The sequence below is a fragment of the Achroia grisella genome, unplaced genomic scaffold (assembly GCF_030625045.1).
Source record: "Achroia grisella isolate CSIRO2021 unplaced genomic scaffold, CSIRO_AGI_Agris_v1 utg109, whole genome shotgun sequence".
Lineage (NCBI taxonomy): Eukaryota > Metazoa > Arthropoda > Insecta > Lepidoptera > Pyralidae > Achroia > Achroia grisella.
Genome location: NW_026712573.1, coordinates 5,156,096 through 5,172,499, shown reverse-complemented (window position 1 = coordinate 5,172,499; position 16,404 = coordinate 5,156,096). Strand labels below are relative to the sequence as shown.

General features: G+C 32.7%; 1 protein-coding gene across 1 annotated transcript; it reads right to left on the bottom strand.

The window, feature by feature from the left end:
* Window positions 1–653: 653 nt before the first annotated feature.
* On the bottom strand, window positions 654–16,160 carry LOC131844239 (lysosomal acid glucosylceramidase-like). Its single transcript, XM_059193069.1, has 12 exons — window positions 16,079–16,160; window positions 10,511–10,635; window positions 7,774–7,825; window positions 6,845–6,983; window positions 5,776–5,932; window positions 5,045–5,205; window positions 4,259–4,382; window positions 3,630–3,743; window positions 2,999–3,146; window positions 2,085–2,158; window positions 1,167–1,453; window positions 654–759 (listed from the first exon to the last, which is right to left on the bottom strand). Exons 1-12 carry the CDS (start codon window positions 16,158–16,160, stop codon window positions 654–656), a joined length of 1,569 nt encoding a protein of 522 aa, XP_059049052.1.
* Between the last annotated feature and the right edge of the window lie 244 nt (window positions 16,161–16,404).

Here is a 16,404-nt window from a genome sequence, read left to right as displayed (position 1 = left end):
TTTGGCAATAATAACTTACACATAAAAGATATATATTGTTTTTTGTAAGACAAGTATCATTATAGTTGATCCAATTTACATAAAATCTGTTCAAATTATAGCCTATGTGTTATTCTGATGTATTACTAAGTAACTTAAAGTTTCATCAAAATCTGTTTAAGTAGTTTTTGCGTGAAATAATACCTACTATCCGTCAATACCCTATGTATTGACGGATAGTAGGTATTATATTAGTAAGGATTATTTTACTCTATCTATATTTTTGTATGATTCATAAGAAAACAGTATACATCTAAAACAAGGACATCATAGATACAAGACTTAAAAATTACAGTTGTATAAGTTTTATTATTTTCTAAACTCGCTGTAAGTATGGAATCCACAGAACAACTTTATTTTGTGATAAAATCATAAGACTATTTATTTATATAATATGACTATTTATTCATATAAATGTGCAACAATAGTTCTACATACATTGTAAAGATCGTATTTTTTGTTAAATAAATATAAAAAAAAACTAATAATAATATGAAATAGTTTCATAAAAAGATTTACAATAAAAACTCCACAACGCTTCCACATTACAATTACATTTATTTTCCGTCACCATTCACATTTTCACAACCGGAAAATTTCTTGATTATATAAAATTACTGAGAATAAGGAAACTCTACAGTGACAATAGACTGAGCTTCAACATACACTAGTGCATCTAGTTGGCCCAGTTGGATTCTAACAGCTCTAGCTTGATTTACTCTGAAACAAAAACAGTATTTAAATAAATATGGAATATATATAATTATGTCATCCTCATATGACGGCCTTGGTGGTTTAGCGGTTTAGCACACCGCCTTACTTACGATGGTCACGGGTTTGATTTCTAACACTGCACCAACATTTATATTCACGAGTATGATTGTTTGTATCGGTCTGGGTGTTTTCTATATTAACATTTAAGAAAGTTGAATGCAGTGATGGCTGACTCACTCGTTATACTCGGGAACGGGTGCGGCTTTTAGGGACTGGTCTGCTCTGATAACTATGACTGATTATTTAGTTACTCAAGGTCAACTTACGTACACTTTGCTATTTGGTATTTTGATGCACACAAAAATCTTAAAAATGTAATTCAGAACAAAATTTATAAAAAAAGTTATACTAACTCATTATGCAGCACGACGACAATAGTATTTCTTGGGGTAAGAAATGCGATATTAGCCAAAGGAGTTGAATCAGGATAGGTGGCTTTAACATTAATTCTCTTAGAGCCTCTTGGTACGAACTTGGAGAAATGACCCATGGCGTAGAACATAGGCTGTTTGACGAATTCCCCTTTATCTGGGAATACAATGATGGGAGCATCTATGAAGTTGCTCACATATGTTGGACCACCTTGTTCATTCAGAGCCATGTTCCAGTCAATCCAGCCTACTACGTTGTAATTGAGATCCTGTAAGAGTAAATTTGTGAAATTACATAGCGTTACCCACGAATTAACACACTGTCCTGCGCAGTTAAAAATCATCGCTTCTAAGAATATTCTTCAATTCTTGTCCCTGACGAGTCTAGGCAGCGAACTATAAAAAAAATGGCGAGAATGATAGATCAATGCAGGTCGCATTGTTACAAGTGCAAAATACCGAGAAGTAGCCCAAACCACTTAATAAAAAAAGATAACAAATTTTCATCCCCAATATCAGCCTAATGCAGATTACTTTTTGAAACAAAATATAGCTGTCCTCGTAGTACAGTCTATCTTCATGTCAAATTGTATTAACAGCCGTTCAGCCGTTTATTCTTGAAAAGGTACAAACAGATAAACAGACAAACACACAACACGTCACGAATGAAACAGATACGAAATAACCAACTTTATTCCCATCACTAAGAATAATTTTATAATTACTGGTCAGACTTAGAATAGATAAAATTCACATGAGACCAAATCGGAAGTACCAATTTAAAAATTATTAAATTCTAATAGAAAAAGTTCCGAGTTAACAGAAAAAAGCGATCGAAAACATAATATATATTTGAAAATAAATGTATTTACACTAAGATATTTTTAGAAAAAAATATACCTCTAGAATACTATTGATGTACTTCTTAGCTCTGTCCCACGACCCCAGAAGAACGGGCTGATCTGAGGTAACACCTGGAATTAAATTGTAAGTAGGTATTTTAGAAATAGATTATAAAAAACCTTAGACACTTCTATTTTGTCTATTTCTACCATAAAGCATCATGCGTTCTGTTTGAAGGAGTAGATACCAGTGAAATTAGAGAGTACGTAGGTGTGGTGATTTAGTCCTTAACACATTATGAGCGGGGGAGGTATTTGTACCCGTATTAATAAATATATTTTTTTTTCCTTGTGACACTTACAATTACTTATCTTAAGCGGGTACTTAATACCTTCCCCGCTTACAAGTGGCAATCCTCGGAACGGGTACAAATATCTGCCCCGCTCCTAATGTGTTATGAATGGGAGTGCATGAGGAGTAGGTACCATGCCGTGACGATATTATGTCCGTTATGTTGTTTATATTATACTGTAGTATACAAGTAAAAAATAAGTCGTCAGCTTGTTTGTCATACCAGCTGCATAAAAATAATAATTAAATATTGCGATAGATATAATATACTTTAATTGCATTATTAAAGCAATTTAAAGATAAGGAAAAGATACATAATAATTATTAGAAAATACACAATAATAATTGCTGCAATAATATACAAGCAAATTTTCAATGTACAACGCCAAAGTACAATTTTTGAACTATACAAACATACATATATACACAATGTATGTTAATTTTGTGACATTATACTCCCTAAGGATTGAATGTTTCAGAGTAATTTATTCATTAAACAAAAGATGTAGAAAGGAATCTTTAAATTTTTATGGTCCTTCGTACCGGATTTTTAGTTAATATTTCATGGAAATAAATATTAATATATATAGTATGTTTAATTAATTATAAGATCATATCACCAGTGCAGGCTTCGGTAGCGATTACATATTTTCCAGGATGTCCCTCTATCGCCCTGGTAAGTTGTTCAGGTGGTGTTAAATCGTCAAAGTAGAAGTGCACCGCTATACCATCGATGTATTTGTCAGCTTCAGGAACCTCTTCAATTACCTAGATATAAATACATACATTAAAAAAACATTCCTAGCCTCATCCAACTCACTATTTTCAATTTATCCATGTGACGGTATAAAATATAGGCTCCCATTTCATCTCCTTTTTTATCCTAAACATATGTATTATATGTTCCACATGATGATTGGTAAATCTGTAAAGACATTAAATTGCAAACAAACTCCATTAGATTTAAAAGGAAAGAGTAATTTCGAAATAACTTTCATCATATTCCTGAACAATTCACACAGCGCCGTCTAGTCCCAAGCTAATCAGAGCTTATGTTATGGCTACTAGACATTTTTTCTATAAATACATACATAATATACATAGAAATCACCCCGACCAATGTAAGTAATCATACTCATGGATCCAAATTTTTACATCGTGTGAGGAAGCGGTATACTAAACCGCTAGACTACTGAGGGCGTCATACAGGATAATGACAATTAATTTCTTAATATTTGACTATATACTTACCACATTGTACCACATTACTATAGAAAAGCGCTGATCATCGCCGGCAAGAATAGTAATATTTTTATAAGCCGAATTCCTTATCGTGGGTCCCAAGTTGTTGGCTATCCACAGACCCTGAAATTTTAATATTTATGATTAAAAGAAAACCACACCGCCTACTCTGAAACTAAACAAAGTTTAGGCTATAGGTAAGTACAAAGCGACTGATAAAAAACATAAATATATGGTATAGGTAATTAATGGTATAAATCAGATTAATAATAAATACTATTAATAATATCTCAGGATAATTCACACAATGCCATGTCATGCTATGCCATGCAATATACAGACTTGAAGTCTGTAGAACAAATGTCATTTCTCTTCAAACTATTAGTTGTACCAAGTTGAGTTAAAACTAAGTTAAGTAAACTAGGTAGTTCAAATTATTCACATCGTTTAACTATGCCAGTTTTACCGAATATTTTACCAATACAAATATTTCTTTCATTTATGCCTGATTCCTAACGTAAAATAATATAAATTAGGGCAATTCTGTATCTATATTTCCTATTTAAGCTTAAAATAATTGCACTTAGAAAGAATAAATTGACACACGTTATTCATCCTCCGTAACAATATTAACTTACCATGCCCCTTGTGGTCCAGCCGAGTCTGTTCACTGAGCCCAATGACATGATTCCACTGAGCGGTTCATTTGAAGTGGTCAGAGCCCAAATTGATATGTTCTCCTTGGCATAACTATCCAGAAATCTAGAACACAAATTGAATTCATATGAATATACGTAAATGGATGAGAAATCTCTGGAGAGAAATGTTCTCAAAGTTTCGCTGAATCCGAATTAAGAACTTCCACTTATATCCAAAATCAAGTATAACAAAGTGGTACATGGCCCAGATAATCAAATGACTGTTGAATGTGAATGGTTTTAGAATACAGTCTTTGTACTGTAACAAGTTCTAAGGAAACCCCAGATTATGTGACTAAATAGATGAAGTACTTTAACAAGTCGTAAGGAATTCCCGGAATATGTGATTAACTAGCTGAGGTTACGATTAATGAGTATGCTCCTTTAACTGATAACTTATAGATAAGAAAAGTTCTAGGGGCAACTGTCGTCTAAGACGATCACGACCCCTACAAGGTCGAGTGACGACCTCAGAAATATTGCAGGGTCTCAGGGCTCAAATAGTTTCAAGATATTCAGCAGTAATCGGTTATGAAAAAAATACTACTTCGTAAGACAGAGTAGTAAAAATGCATTTGTATGCATACATGTCGAAAGATTATCCAGAATTTTTTATAGTTTGTGCAATAAAACCACGTTTTGATAACGTTACCTGTTGTTACACTCCAAATACTTTGAACTGTACAATATCGATAAATTAAATAAGCATACAGAGGCAGCACTAACTTCAAATGATAATCGGCATAGGGCTGTGTATATTCTTTCTTGAGCCGACTGGTTCCTGTTATATTGTGTACATGCTTCATCCATACTGGAGGTGACCAGCACGAAGCCACAATGTGGACAGGAGCGGTGGCTGCATCGATACATGCTTTAATCGCGGGTATCTGAAAAAAAAATATCAGACAAAATTTAACTCTCCAATGAACCTTTGTTAATAGAACTATGAACACTAGACACTATAAATATTAGTTCAACTAAACCTAACGCTATATTGATAGAAAATTTTATAGGTTATGGTTAAAATTCTGAATTAATACAACTTCGATGGCAACCTTTAATAAAACATTTCTATGAATGTTTTATTTATTATGAAATAGCGAGTAAATTATATTCTTTGTCATAAAACAATTAAAGAGATACGGTATAGGTACACAAAACGTTTGGGCATAAAACCAAGAGTAATAGAAAATATTTTTCTTGCTATTTATTTTTTATTATTCTATTTATTTCTTGACTGGTATCAACAATGTATTTAGTTTGTATGTATTCTTTGTATGGAAATAAGTAAATTATTTTTTTAATTACTTGATTACCAATAGGGAAGGTCTATCAGGTTTCCGCACTGAATATTTATGGTCTCACATATAGTAATTGTTGCGGAAAAAAAAACATTAATTAATAAATCTATGGTATGCTCCGCCGTTTATTGTCGTTTATTTCCGTATATTCTTTACCTTATATTTATAATCCTCTTCAACTAGTGAGAAGTTGCTCAATTTTAAATCGTTTTCTGGAGAGTCCTGCAATGTGTATGGATGAGTCGAAAAATCGCTGCCACCGATCGGCGTCCGTATCATGTTGTATTCTATACCATTGGCACCAAAATATGAACTGGAAATATAATGGAGTATATTTTAAATAATTATAAACGTTAAACTAGGTATAAACTACGATTAATACTCATGAGAATTAGACTCCAAGTATCATCAAGATCTCAGCGCGTATCAATTTACTTTTATATGAAAATCTTCCCAATTCCCTTTGCTTTACACTATTGCTACTCCTCCATACCACCTCGATACCTACCTCTCCGATCGATCCTCCGTCCAATTCAAACGGGGATCGATATTACGACGGCCTGAGGCGAGGTTCGAACCCCTAGTGGTGCCCTCAGACTAAAATCGTATCCGTCAGGCAGGAGTTGGCCTTCAGCCACTCCATAAGTCCTTCCGCGGGTTTGGAGTGCCATCTGCACTCGCCCCCTAACGTCCAGTAAAGCTGTAAAGGCCAGCTGCCAATAGCATTAGTATAGTCCGAAAAAAAAAAATTGCCTAATTTATAACGAAATCCTCAAAGGTAATCTCAAAAATCATATTATTCTATATCTCTGTGATGATTAGTCAATACTATTAGTAATATACATGAACAGCACTGCGGATATCACGACACTCGTGATACAACTCATGCCCAATCATCATTCCCAATGACTAAGAAGTCATGCTACTCATCCTACAAAGCCTTTTCACCCTCTTTAACAGATATTAGTATTCAAGCAAGTTGCTTGGCGGCAGATATAGACGAGACTGAGGACTGAGGTATAAAGTCATCTCACTGAGATGACTTCATACAGAGTCTATCTAATAATAATAATATTTATTGCAGTTATAGGTCGTGTTACATAATTAAGTTGTACATAAGAATTAATACAATTTGAACATACGAGTGTAATTGTGCCATCTGAACTACTATAGAATTATACGTATCTCAGATGTCACAACTTGCAATATAAAAATAGACTTTTACTTTATAAGATGTGACTTGAGCGTTTCATTGTTCAGTGCCAGCCAGTTTATGCCGAACGAATCTGTGACTGCTCCACCAAATCCTTCTATACTTTGATATTGTATCGTGGGATCTAGTACCAATGTCGGATTGGATTTATCTGTAGGTAAAAAATGTATATTTATTTAATTAACTTCTAAAAGAAGAAAAATATTTAGTAAACACTTTCTTAATAAAAAAAAGTTTCTTATAAAATTGAAGAATTTTGCTGCTGTGCTGCAGCACATATATATATTGTTTCTGTAGAATAAAAACTAACATACAAGACAAGTTTGCACAAAGAATGAGTACGTAGTGGTCTGTATGTCGATAGGTGCATGCCTCTTCCTTATTAATAAGTATAATTTTACTAAAGCAATATTAATTAAAAGAGCAAGACCCAAAACTTTACTTACTTTTCTTGTAAACAATCTGAGTTCCGAAATAGTGGTAGAATAAAAAAAATATGGCTATTCAAAACTAAGTTTTGAATTTTAAATACTAAGAATATTTGAACAAAGAATATTTCTATTTCTATTCCATTATTTATAAAGATTGTTTATATTGACATAATATATATTCTATATCACTATGGAATACCGCAAACAGTAAATTAATTTCTCAAATCGGTGCAATATTTTCATAGTCTACATTCGCCATGAAATCATTCGTTCTTTCTTTATAATTTTAGTACGTACAGATATCTTCACAAATTATACCACTTCTTCTTTGACTCTCAAGGAAAGCCAGTTTATCCTTATAATGTGTCTCACTCTGTATGTGTTGTATATATATATGTTACCTTTTAACCACTTAACGTCTAATCAGATCTTAATAAAATCACACACATAGGCTATCATTTAACAAAAAAGCTACATCACTTTTACGCTCATATTATCGTAAATACATACCGTCAGTGTGCTTTTGTAATACACCCGTACTTTTGGAGAATCTAAGTCCACCCTAGAAAATATGACTTTATTATAAATATATACAAATTTGTGAAGAAATACTTATAAAATAAAAAATACTATAGTATACCCGACATTATAAGCGACATATAGTAGCCATCATATATTTCATATGCACCATTAAATATTATAATGCCCTTGCAAGATTTCTATTCGAAACTTATTATATGTACTTCACATCTGTATCTATCCCTGAATGACAACAACCTCATGAAATAATAAAGTAATTGTTTTTATTTTAATTCTGTAATTTCACTACCTTATCTCACCCTGCACCTGAAATACATCATACAAAGCAAGCTGTTTAGTCGCTGAAATTGAGGTATCCACATAGTCTTTTTATTCTATAGACTCCACTTCAATCAGCCATCAATCATTTTGTACATGTCGTAATATTGGGAACATTTAAAAAGACAATTACAGTAATTATCTCTTCTGTAATATAATACGTGATAGTGAAAATTTGTAAAGAAATTAAGGAATTAAATAAGCTACATATATGGAAAATGCTTTTATTTGTATTATATTATACAAGAAACGTATATTATAATATTAAGTCTACATCTGTATAAATATAAATAAAGCATTTTTTCAAGGCAATCTTAGGATAATAGATATAATTGTGAAGTATATAGATGACATGCAAATAAAGCAATATATGAGAATAATAACATAACGAAGAAGGAAAATATAATATTATTTTCCTCTGCCAGTTAGAAAATTGATTCTGAATTATTTGTGTTTTTCCCTAGGCATCTAGGGAAAAATACAAATAATTATACAGTACGTCTTGGACACATATAAATATATAGCAGTTAGTATAGTAGTTATGCATAGTATAATGTTATACTACCTGTGCCCGTAACCTTCATTGCGTGGAATAATGACTTTAATCAAAAAAAGAAATAATATTTCATAATCTAACCAAAAAAACTAAAAGAACAAAGTTTCATCGTATTAGCTTTTTAGCAAACATTACTTCAAATCATCCCCTATATTATTTGACCCCCGTATAAATATCTACAAACATTGAAATGTCATATTTATTTATATTTTATCAACAGCCTAAAAAATAAGTTTCAAGCTTCTGGCTTGAAAAAGGACGATACTACCATATAACTTTCTGTCTCCCTTTTCTACCCCTTACAACCCCTTATTTGCATTATAAACTACGTCCTTTCTCAGGGTATACACGATCTGAGTATTAGTTCCATAGTTTTGGCGTGAAAGCGATACAGACAGATAGACAGACAGAGTTACTTTCACATTTATAATATTAACTTAATAAGTAATATATTTTTAGTAAATAGATACCAATTAATAATCTTTAAAATAAGAATAAATTGATATAGGTAGGTAGTGACAATATTCCCTACAAACAATAACACCCCAAAATATGTTATTGGCAGCACCGTAATTTGAAAAAACATGTTAATAAGTGAAAATGCATTACATCGATATCCAAACAGCTGAGATAACAAACGTCAATATAATTCACGATCAATTACGTTATTTAAAAAAAACATGCGTCTTTTCAATTGTCTCGTTCGTTTTGTAATGACATACAAACTGATGGGTTGCCTATCATGCAGTCATATTATATTACGACTTGAATATGTAGGGGTAAAATATATATGATTGGCAAAATTAAAGACTCACAATAAACAATGAAAATTCATGAACAATAGAAGATATCGAATGCACACTTCATTATCATCATTATTACATAGTATAAAACAAAATCGCTGTCGTTGTCTGTCCCTATGTTTGCTTAAATCTTTAAAACTACGCAACGGATTTTGAAGCGGTGTTTTTTAATAGATAGAGTGATTCAAGAGGAAGGTTTATATATATTATACATGTACACCCGTGCGAAGTCGGGCGAATAGCTAGTTATAAATATAAAATTCTAGTTGCTATGCCTTCTATATGCCCAGATATAAATTTAATAAACATACACAAAATATTTTTTAAAAGATTACATCATAAAACAGTAAATTATTACATTATTATTTTATAACTATTTATTAATTATTTATTCTTTACAAATTTACTGCTTCACATTAAAGATTAGACCATAATTCAGAATAGCTATTAATATATCTGGCAAACTTCAACTTTGGACAAATTCCCGAGTTACACTTTGTTCAAAGTTAGTTGCGGGGGTAACTCTCTCATATATTTCAACCGCCAAGTTGATTGGTATATAAGTTATGTTACACTTCAAATGTGTAAGGTTAAGGCAGTGAAATTACAGGATAAAGAGTCAAGAAACCTTATTCCTCAGGCATGAGAATTATAAATGGCCACATTGTTGGTAATGAACCATATCAGATCGGCCTCAACACTTTCTGAATATTATTATGGTCCATTCTTCACTGTAGGCTAACCGAATTGATTTACTGCGACGTTACACGAGTTACATCACAAGTGAAAGTTTGTGTTTATGGATGGATGGGTGGATGTTTGTTACTCTTTCACGCAAAAACTACTGAATTGATTTAATGAAACTTTACAATAATACTTATACATCATAACACTTAGGCTATAAATTTCACTAAGGTGAAAAGGCGGGCAACCGGACACAGCTGGTATATAGGTAGTTATTATTTTCCATTAGTGTTCAGACAGCGCGAAATCTCAGTAAAGAATTGCAAGATCTATTAAAAAAAAATACCTGTGATGACGTATACGCGAAGTAACGACCTGTTACAGGCACCTCCCTTGTGATTGTATCACAATAGTCCGCAGTACACACGCAAATCACTGAATTGTTGGTACTTCTTGATCTACATGTTTTATCTGTAAATTCAACAGGTACTTAAATCTGTGATAAACTAAATATATCCTTTGAAAAGTATACACTCTATCCTGAGGAGATGAAAATCATCGCTCAAGCCCAATTTACAATCAGCCCGAGTGGGCAGGTGAGCATCGCTAGAGTGTAAACACATTACTTCCCATGCCAATGGCGCTGCTACTCGCGCTGCCCGGCGCTCCCTCAATTGTCGGTTTTTCGGGCGCAAGTCAAAGGACTGGCAGCGTGTGTTTACATTCAGCCCTCTCGCTCAGTTGTCGCCGGGCAATATTTCCGGCAGCGCGAGTGGCAGGGGAAGCAGCTAAATGTAAACGTAACATTAAAAATATCCTTCAATTCATATCCCTTACGGGACTAGGTAGCGAACTTTGAAAAAGGACGAGCACAATAGATCATATATATCTTTAGAAACAACAGATATGCATATATATATATTTCTTATTTTCGAAAATGAAATGCTTTTTTTAAGTAATCATGTTATTCTATAATAAAGTACCATTCAAGCTTTGAAAGAATTTCCTATATCGGTTCAGTGGTTTAAGTTCAATTTCCTGAAGCAATATATATGACGGCCTCGGTGGTCTAGCGGTTTACCACACCGCCGTACTTCCGTTGGTCGCGGGTTCGATTCTTCGCACGTCACAAAAATTTGTATTAATGAGGATGATTGTTTGTACTGATCTGGGTGTTATCTATGTAAAATATGTATATATATGTATTTACCAAAAAAATATACCCATAATACAAATTTTAGCTAGCTTAACTTGAGATAGAGCGCTGTGTGAATTGTCCTGAGATTATTATTATTAATATAAACCCCATGCTCTGTAATTTCGCTGTCATACTCTACTTCAAACAGCTGTTTGGCTGCTGAAATAGATGCGACAGGGATGCCCACACATACATACATAATGTTCGGGTATTTATTTATGTTTATCAATTGTGAAAGCAAGCTGTCACTATTTTAAAGAGATAACAGAAAACGTTGTACTAATAATCTCTTACCTGATAAAATTTAAAAATTCTTATGACGTTCAATTAAACAATTATGTAAGTAATGTACTTATAGTTACTAGGTAACTAGTTGTAACTACAGACTAATTTGAAATATATTTGAGGGTTGTTAGTACTGAGAACCTTCATGTAACTCAGTGGACCACTATTTTATTAGACTATTTTATCAATAATTAATAATGTTTTATTTATTGTTGTCATTTGATTATCCGTTGTCTGTAAGATATTATTTTAAGCTATAAGGTTGCCTCTGTTACTTAAGAGTTTTATTACCTGTATTATCATTGTTCTTTATATATATATTATTATTATATCTCCCTTTGATGAGCTGATAGACTTGCCATTGCGGGTGAAAATTATTATTATTTTTAATATCGTCTATATATAACGATCAACACTAGCAATCAATATAATTATTAGGGAATTAGATTATTTATTACACACCAATGGGCCCCCATTGATGTGTAATAAGACCAACTTCACATTTCATCCTTCTTGAAAACCATCGTGGACAATATCTTCTGATTTTCCCACAATATGCTAACCGTAAGTCGTAACGCGTATGTCTCTGGGCAAAGCCTGTATGCTGCAAACTATACACTGAGGTGCTGCCTTTTTGCGTATGGTCGATACACACACACACATTACGTTATTCCCCTCCGATCGATCCTCCGTCCAATTCAAACGGATCGATATTACGACGGAACCCCTAGTGGTGCCCTCAGACTAAAGTCGTATCCGTCAGGCAGGAGTTGGCCTTCAGCCGCTCCTTAAGTCCTGCCGTGGGTTTGGAGTGCCATCTGCACTCACCCCCTAACGTCCGGTGAAGCTGTAAAGGCCAGCTGCGGCCAACAGCATTAGATTAGTCCGGAAGAAACTACGTTACTCACACCGTTTTTTTGGTGTCTATATTGTATTTTATTGACTTACCAATGTAATTGTATATCTACAATTTATTTTTGTTGTTTATATTACAGTGCCTTGTATAAATATGTGTGCCTTTAATGTAAATTAAAAAAATATCTATCTATCTATGATATAGACAGAAAGAAAATAAGTTTATTTGGTATTCATAACAATGACAAAAATCATTTTTTAATTTTAAATTTCATATTGGTTTATTTTGGTATCACATAGGTCTCCGCTCAGCATATGTCGTGACAGGGTACCAGGATGCTAGTATTCTGCGGATATCTTCATTCATATAAATATAAACTCATACTCATCCGAGTATACTCCACTGTTGCCTACCAACGTATACCTTTAGCGCAGGTAGGTACCATTTCGTAATCTATACTTATAATAAATCTGTAGAGAGGTCTAATCTGTAGATGAAATATTAATATTTCCAAAATAACTATCAAGGGGTGATTAGTGATCGATACTGATGTCAAAAATGCAATGAGTAAAATTTTTGTCTATCTGTCTGTCTGTCTGTATGTTTCCTTATAGAAACAAAAACTACTCGACGGATTTTAGCGAAACTTGGTACAATTATTCTTCATACTCCTGGCAGGTTATAGTATACTTTTCATCACGTTACGATCAATAGGAGCAGAGCAGTGAGGGGAAATGTTAGGAAAACACATCATAACCACTGTGAGGAAGGACATAGGCTACTTATTTTACGAAAAACGACGGAAACACAGACGAAATCGCGAGCAACAGCCAGTTATCCAATAAAAATAGTCCAGTCCAGGTAAATACAGTTTCTTAATACAAACACAAGTGGCACGTGTATCCACTGTCTGAACCAATTATTATTATATAATAATAATCTCAGGACAATTCACACAGCGCAATCTCGACTCAAGTTAAGCTAGCTAAAGCTTGTGTTATGGGTACTAGACAACTGATACAAATACATAGATATTTTTTTTTCGTAAATACATATATATTATACATAGAAAATACCCAGGCCGATAGAAACATACGTACTCATGAATACAAATGTTTGTGCCGTGCGAGGAATCGAACCCGCGACCATCGGACGTATAGCGGTGTGCTAGACCGCTAGACCACCGAGGTCGTCATTTATATACTCGTCGTTATATACTCATATTACTGCAGTGATCGGTTTAAATTTACATAGTATTAACCTTCTCCAATTTCAGACAAGCCAATTTAGGATTCCGCAATCAAATATAAGATGAAACAAAACGGAAAATTCGAACATGGACGTATTCTATGTATATTCCTTTCTATACGATCCAAATTCTCCTAATTATATTAAGAGGAAATTTCACTTCCATGATCCATTCCATCACATTCCAATCACGGTATTCGCTCAACCAGAAAATTTCTACTTCATATCCCGGCTCATTTATTCGGTTTCGTCCACTATTCTTTCGCCGTTCAGGCTATCAAACTTTGGAATTACTTACCTCTTGATATCAAAACTCTTGATACCGCTACAAATAAAATTTCTTTTAAACGTTTCCGTTTAAAAGAAATATTATTTGTAGCGGTAGTTTACTACGGCAACATTATCTCAATTTGTAACTTTTTACTGCTCTCTTCCATTTCTCTTTCTTTCAATATTTTTTCTATTCTACTCTCTTTAGTTCTGTGACTGTCAGGCTAGTATCTAGTATATATTAATTTTATATATATGTGTGTGTATAGTTATTTGTATATAAGTATAATATAATATTTGTATATATTTATATAATTTATGATTGTATTCCTTAGTATATATTGTATTTATCGTTCTGTTCATATTTTGTTGCATTTTATTTATCATTTATTATATTTGCACCGCCAACATCTATTCTCTGCACCACCTATGGTTGACTGGTACAAGTGTAAGTAAGTCAAAAATATAAATATATATGGTAAGTTCGAAATGCTTTCGAGCTAAGAACAAATGTCAGGAAACTCAGCAGTTATTCTTTTCAAATGAGATGTACATTATTATACAAGTACAAGTTTATTTTAAATTACATTATAGACAATATAATAACCAACCAGCATTCGCTAATTCATGTTTCTCAGAAGAAAATAATTCGATCAGAGGCCGTAACCCGAACAAACAAGTTCCCACATGCAGCATCCGTTCAGGTGTATAACGGATGAGCCAGCTATATATGGCAGAATATAAATGTTCGAAATAAATGTAGATTTTATCAGGAATACTAGCATAAGTTACCTTTTATCCTAAACTCATCAATAATAAATATTTCCCTTGCAACACTACGGAACCATAGAGTCAAGTGTCCACTCGCCAATTACAAATTTCTTATCAAAAACAGTAAATTATGCAGTAATATAAATTATATTTTTATCTGCTAGTTTTTCATATATGTATAGCAAACAAATTGATTACAAGTACCGAATAGAAAGTGAAGACTCACGTTACTCAATTAGACATGAGTAATACTGGGTACACTATGAATTTCATGAGAGTCAATATTTAGTTTTTTATATTCCTTTTTGTATAACTGGAATGATACCAGCTGTAGTGATGGTAAATGGGAATTGCCGTCTTTTTTTCTAAATAAATGATAATTATACGGACCTCCACACACGTATACCACAGGAATTTTTAAGCTTATAAGGATATGCTTACAACTATAAAGAATTTAGTAAAAAATGTTACCTTAATTTGAATTCGTACCATGTGAAATTGGTGGGCTTGATGTAGCAAAAAAAAGTATTTACGCACACAACTTTTTACAAAATCTCCATAGAATCTAATAAACACCTTTATGGTAGTAATAATAATATTGATGAAAATTTTGTTAAGTTATTATATTTTTTTATGTTTACTGTTTTAGTAGTATTTTAGTGTTAGATAGTACTTAAGTGCTATCGTAGTCGTCGATCTTTTATTGTATTAATAAGTTTCTAATAAAGGCTATAATAGAATAGCAGAGAGGGTGGACTCACTGCCCCTGCGTTCTTCTGAGTCTGAGTTTTAGACTGTTTTGTCTCGATTATTACTTTTAAATTTTATTATAAACAGCAATTGTTGTAGTTTAATATTTGAGACAAATAAAGATTATTATTATTATTTCTTTTACGTTTTATTTAATTCTTGAAATTATTCGGTTGATTTAGAGTTAAGTGTTTCCTATATCTTCCTGTAAAAACTTACGCATGATACGATATAATTTATAAATCTCCCTTTGATGGGGTGGTAGAGCTTCGTTGCGGGTGAAAATCACTAAACAATGACAACTATAAATGAAATGATATTGATGATTTTTTAAACGGACGACAAAAATTTGACACTTGTACTTTTATTATTATTATTTTATATATGTTTTATATATCTCGCTTTTTACAGGGGTACTTTCAAACACGCGGGCCTTAGCCAAGCGTGGATGAGTTATATGATCATGTGAAAAGTTTAGACTTATTATCATTATTATTATTATTATTATTATTATTATGAAATCAAGAATCTCTTACCTTCGTTATAATATGTACCATGCACAAGTAGCATAAAATTACTCAGCAACAACAGCACATATAAGTTTTTATAAGCACCCATAGTTTACAAGTCACTTAATATTATAATACAGCTACACAGTGAACCGGCTGTTTATATAATGGAATTTTGTTTAATTTGCGATTATATCACTATTCATGTAGTTATAAAAGATAGAAGAATAAGTGTGAAAGATTTACGTTTGTGTACGTAGATCACACTGTTTTTCTTTCAATATTGTAATAGAACTAATTATTTTCAAATTATACTGCACGGATATCAATGACCCTCCTTGGGTAAGCACGAG

Coding starts and splice junctions, on each gene's coding strand:
- LOC131844239 (XM_059193069.1), bottom strand. CDS start 16,160: ATGGGTGCTTATAAAAACTTATATGTGCTGTTGTTGCTGAGTAATTTT. Junction 6,984..7,773: donor ATTACAAAAGCACACTGACG/GTATGTATTTAC, acceptor TTTTACCTACAG/ATAAATCCAATCCGACATTG. Junction 2,159..2,998: donor CGCTACCGAAGCCTGCACTG/GTGATATGATCT, acceptor ATTTAATTCCAG/GTGTTACCTCAGATCAGCCC.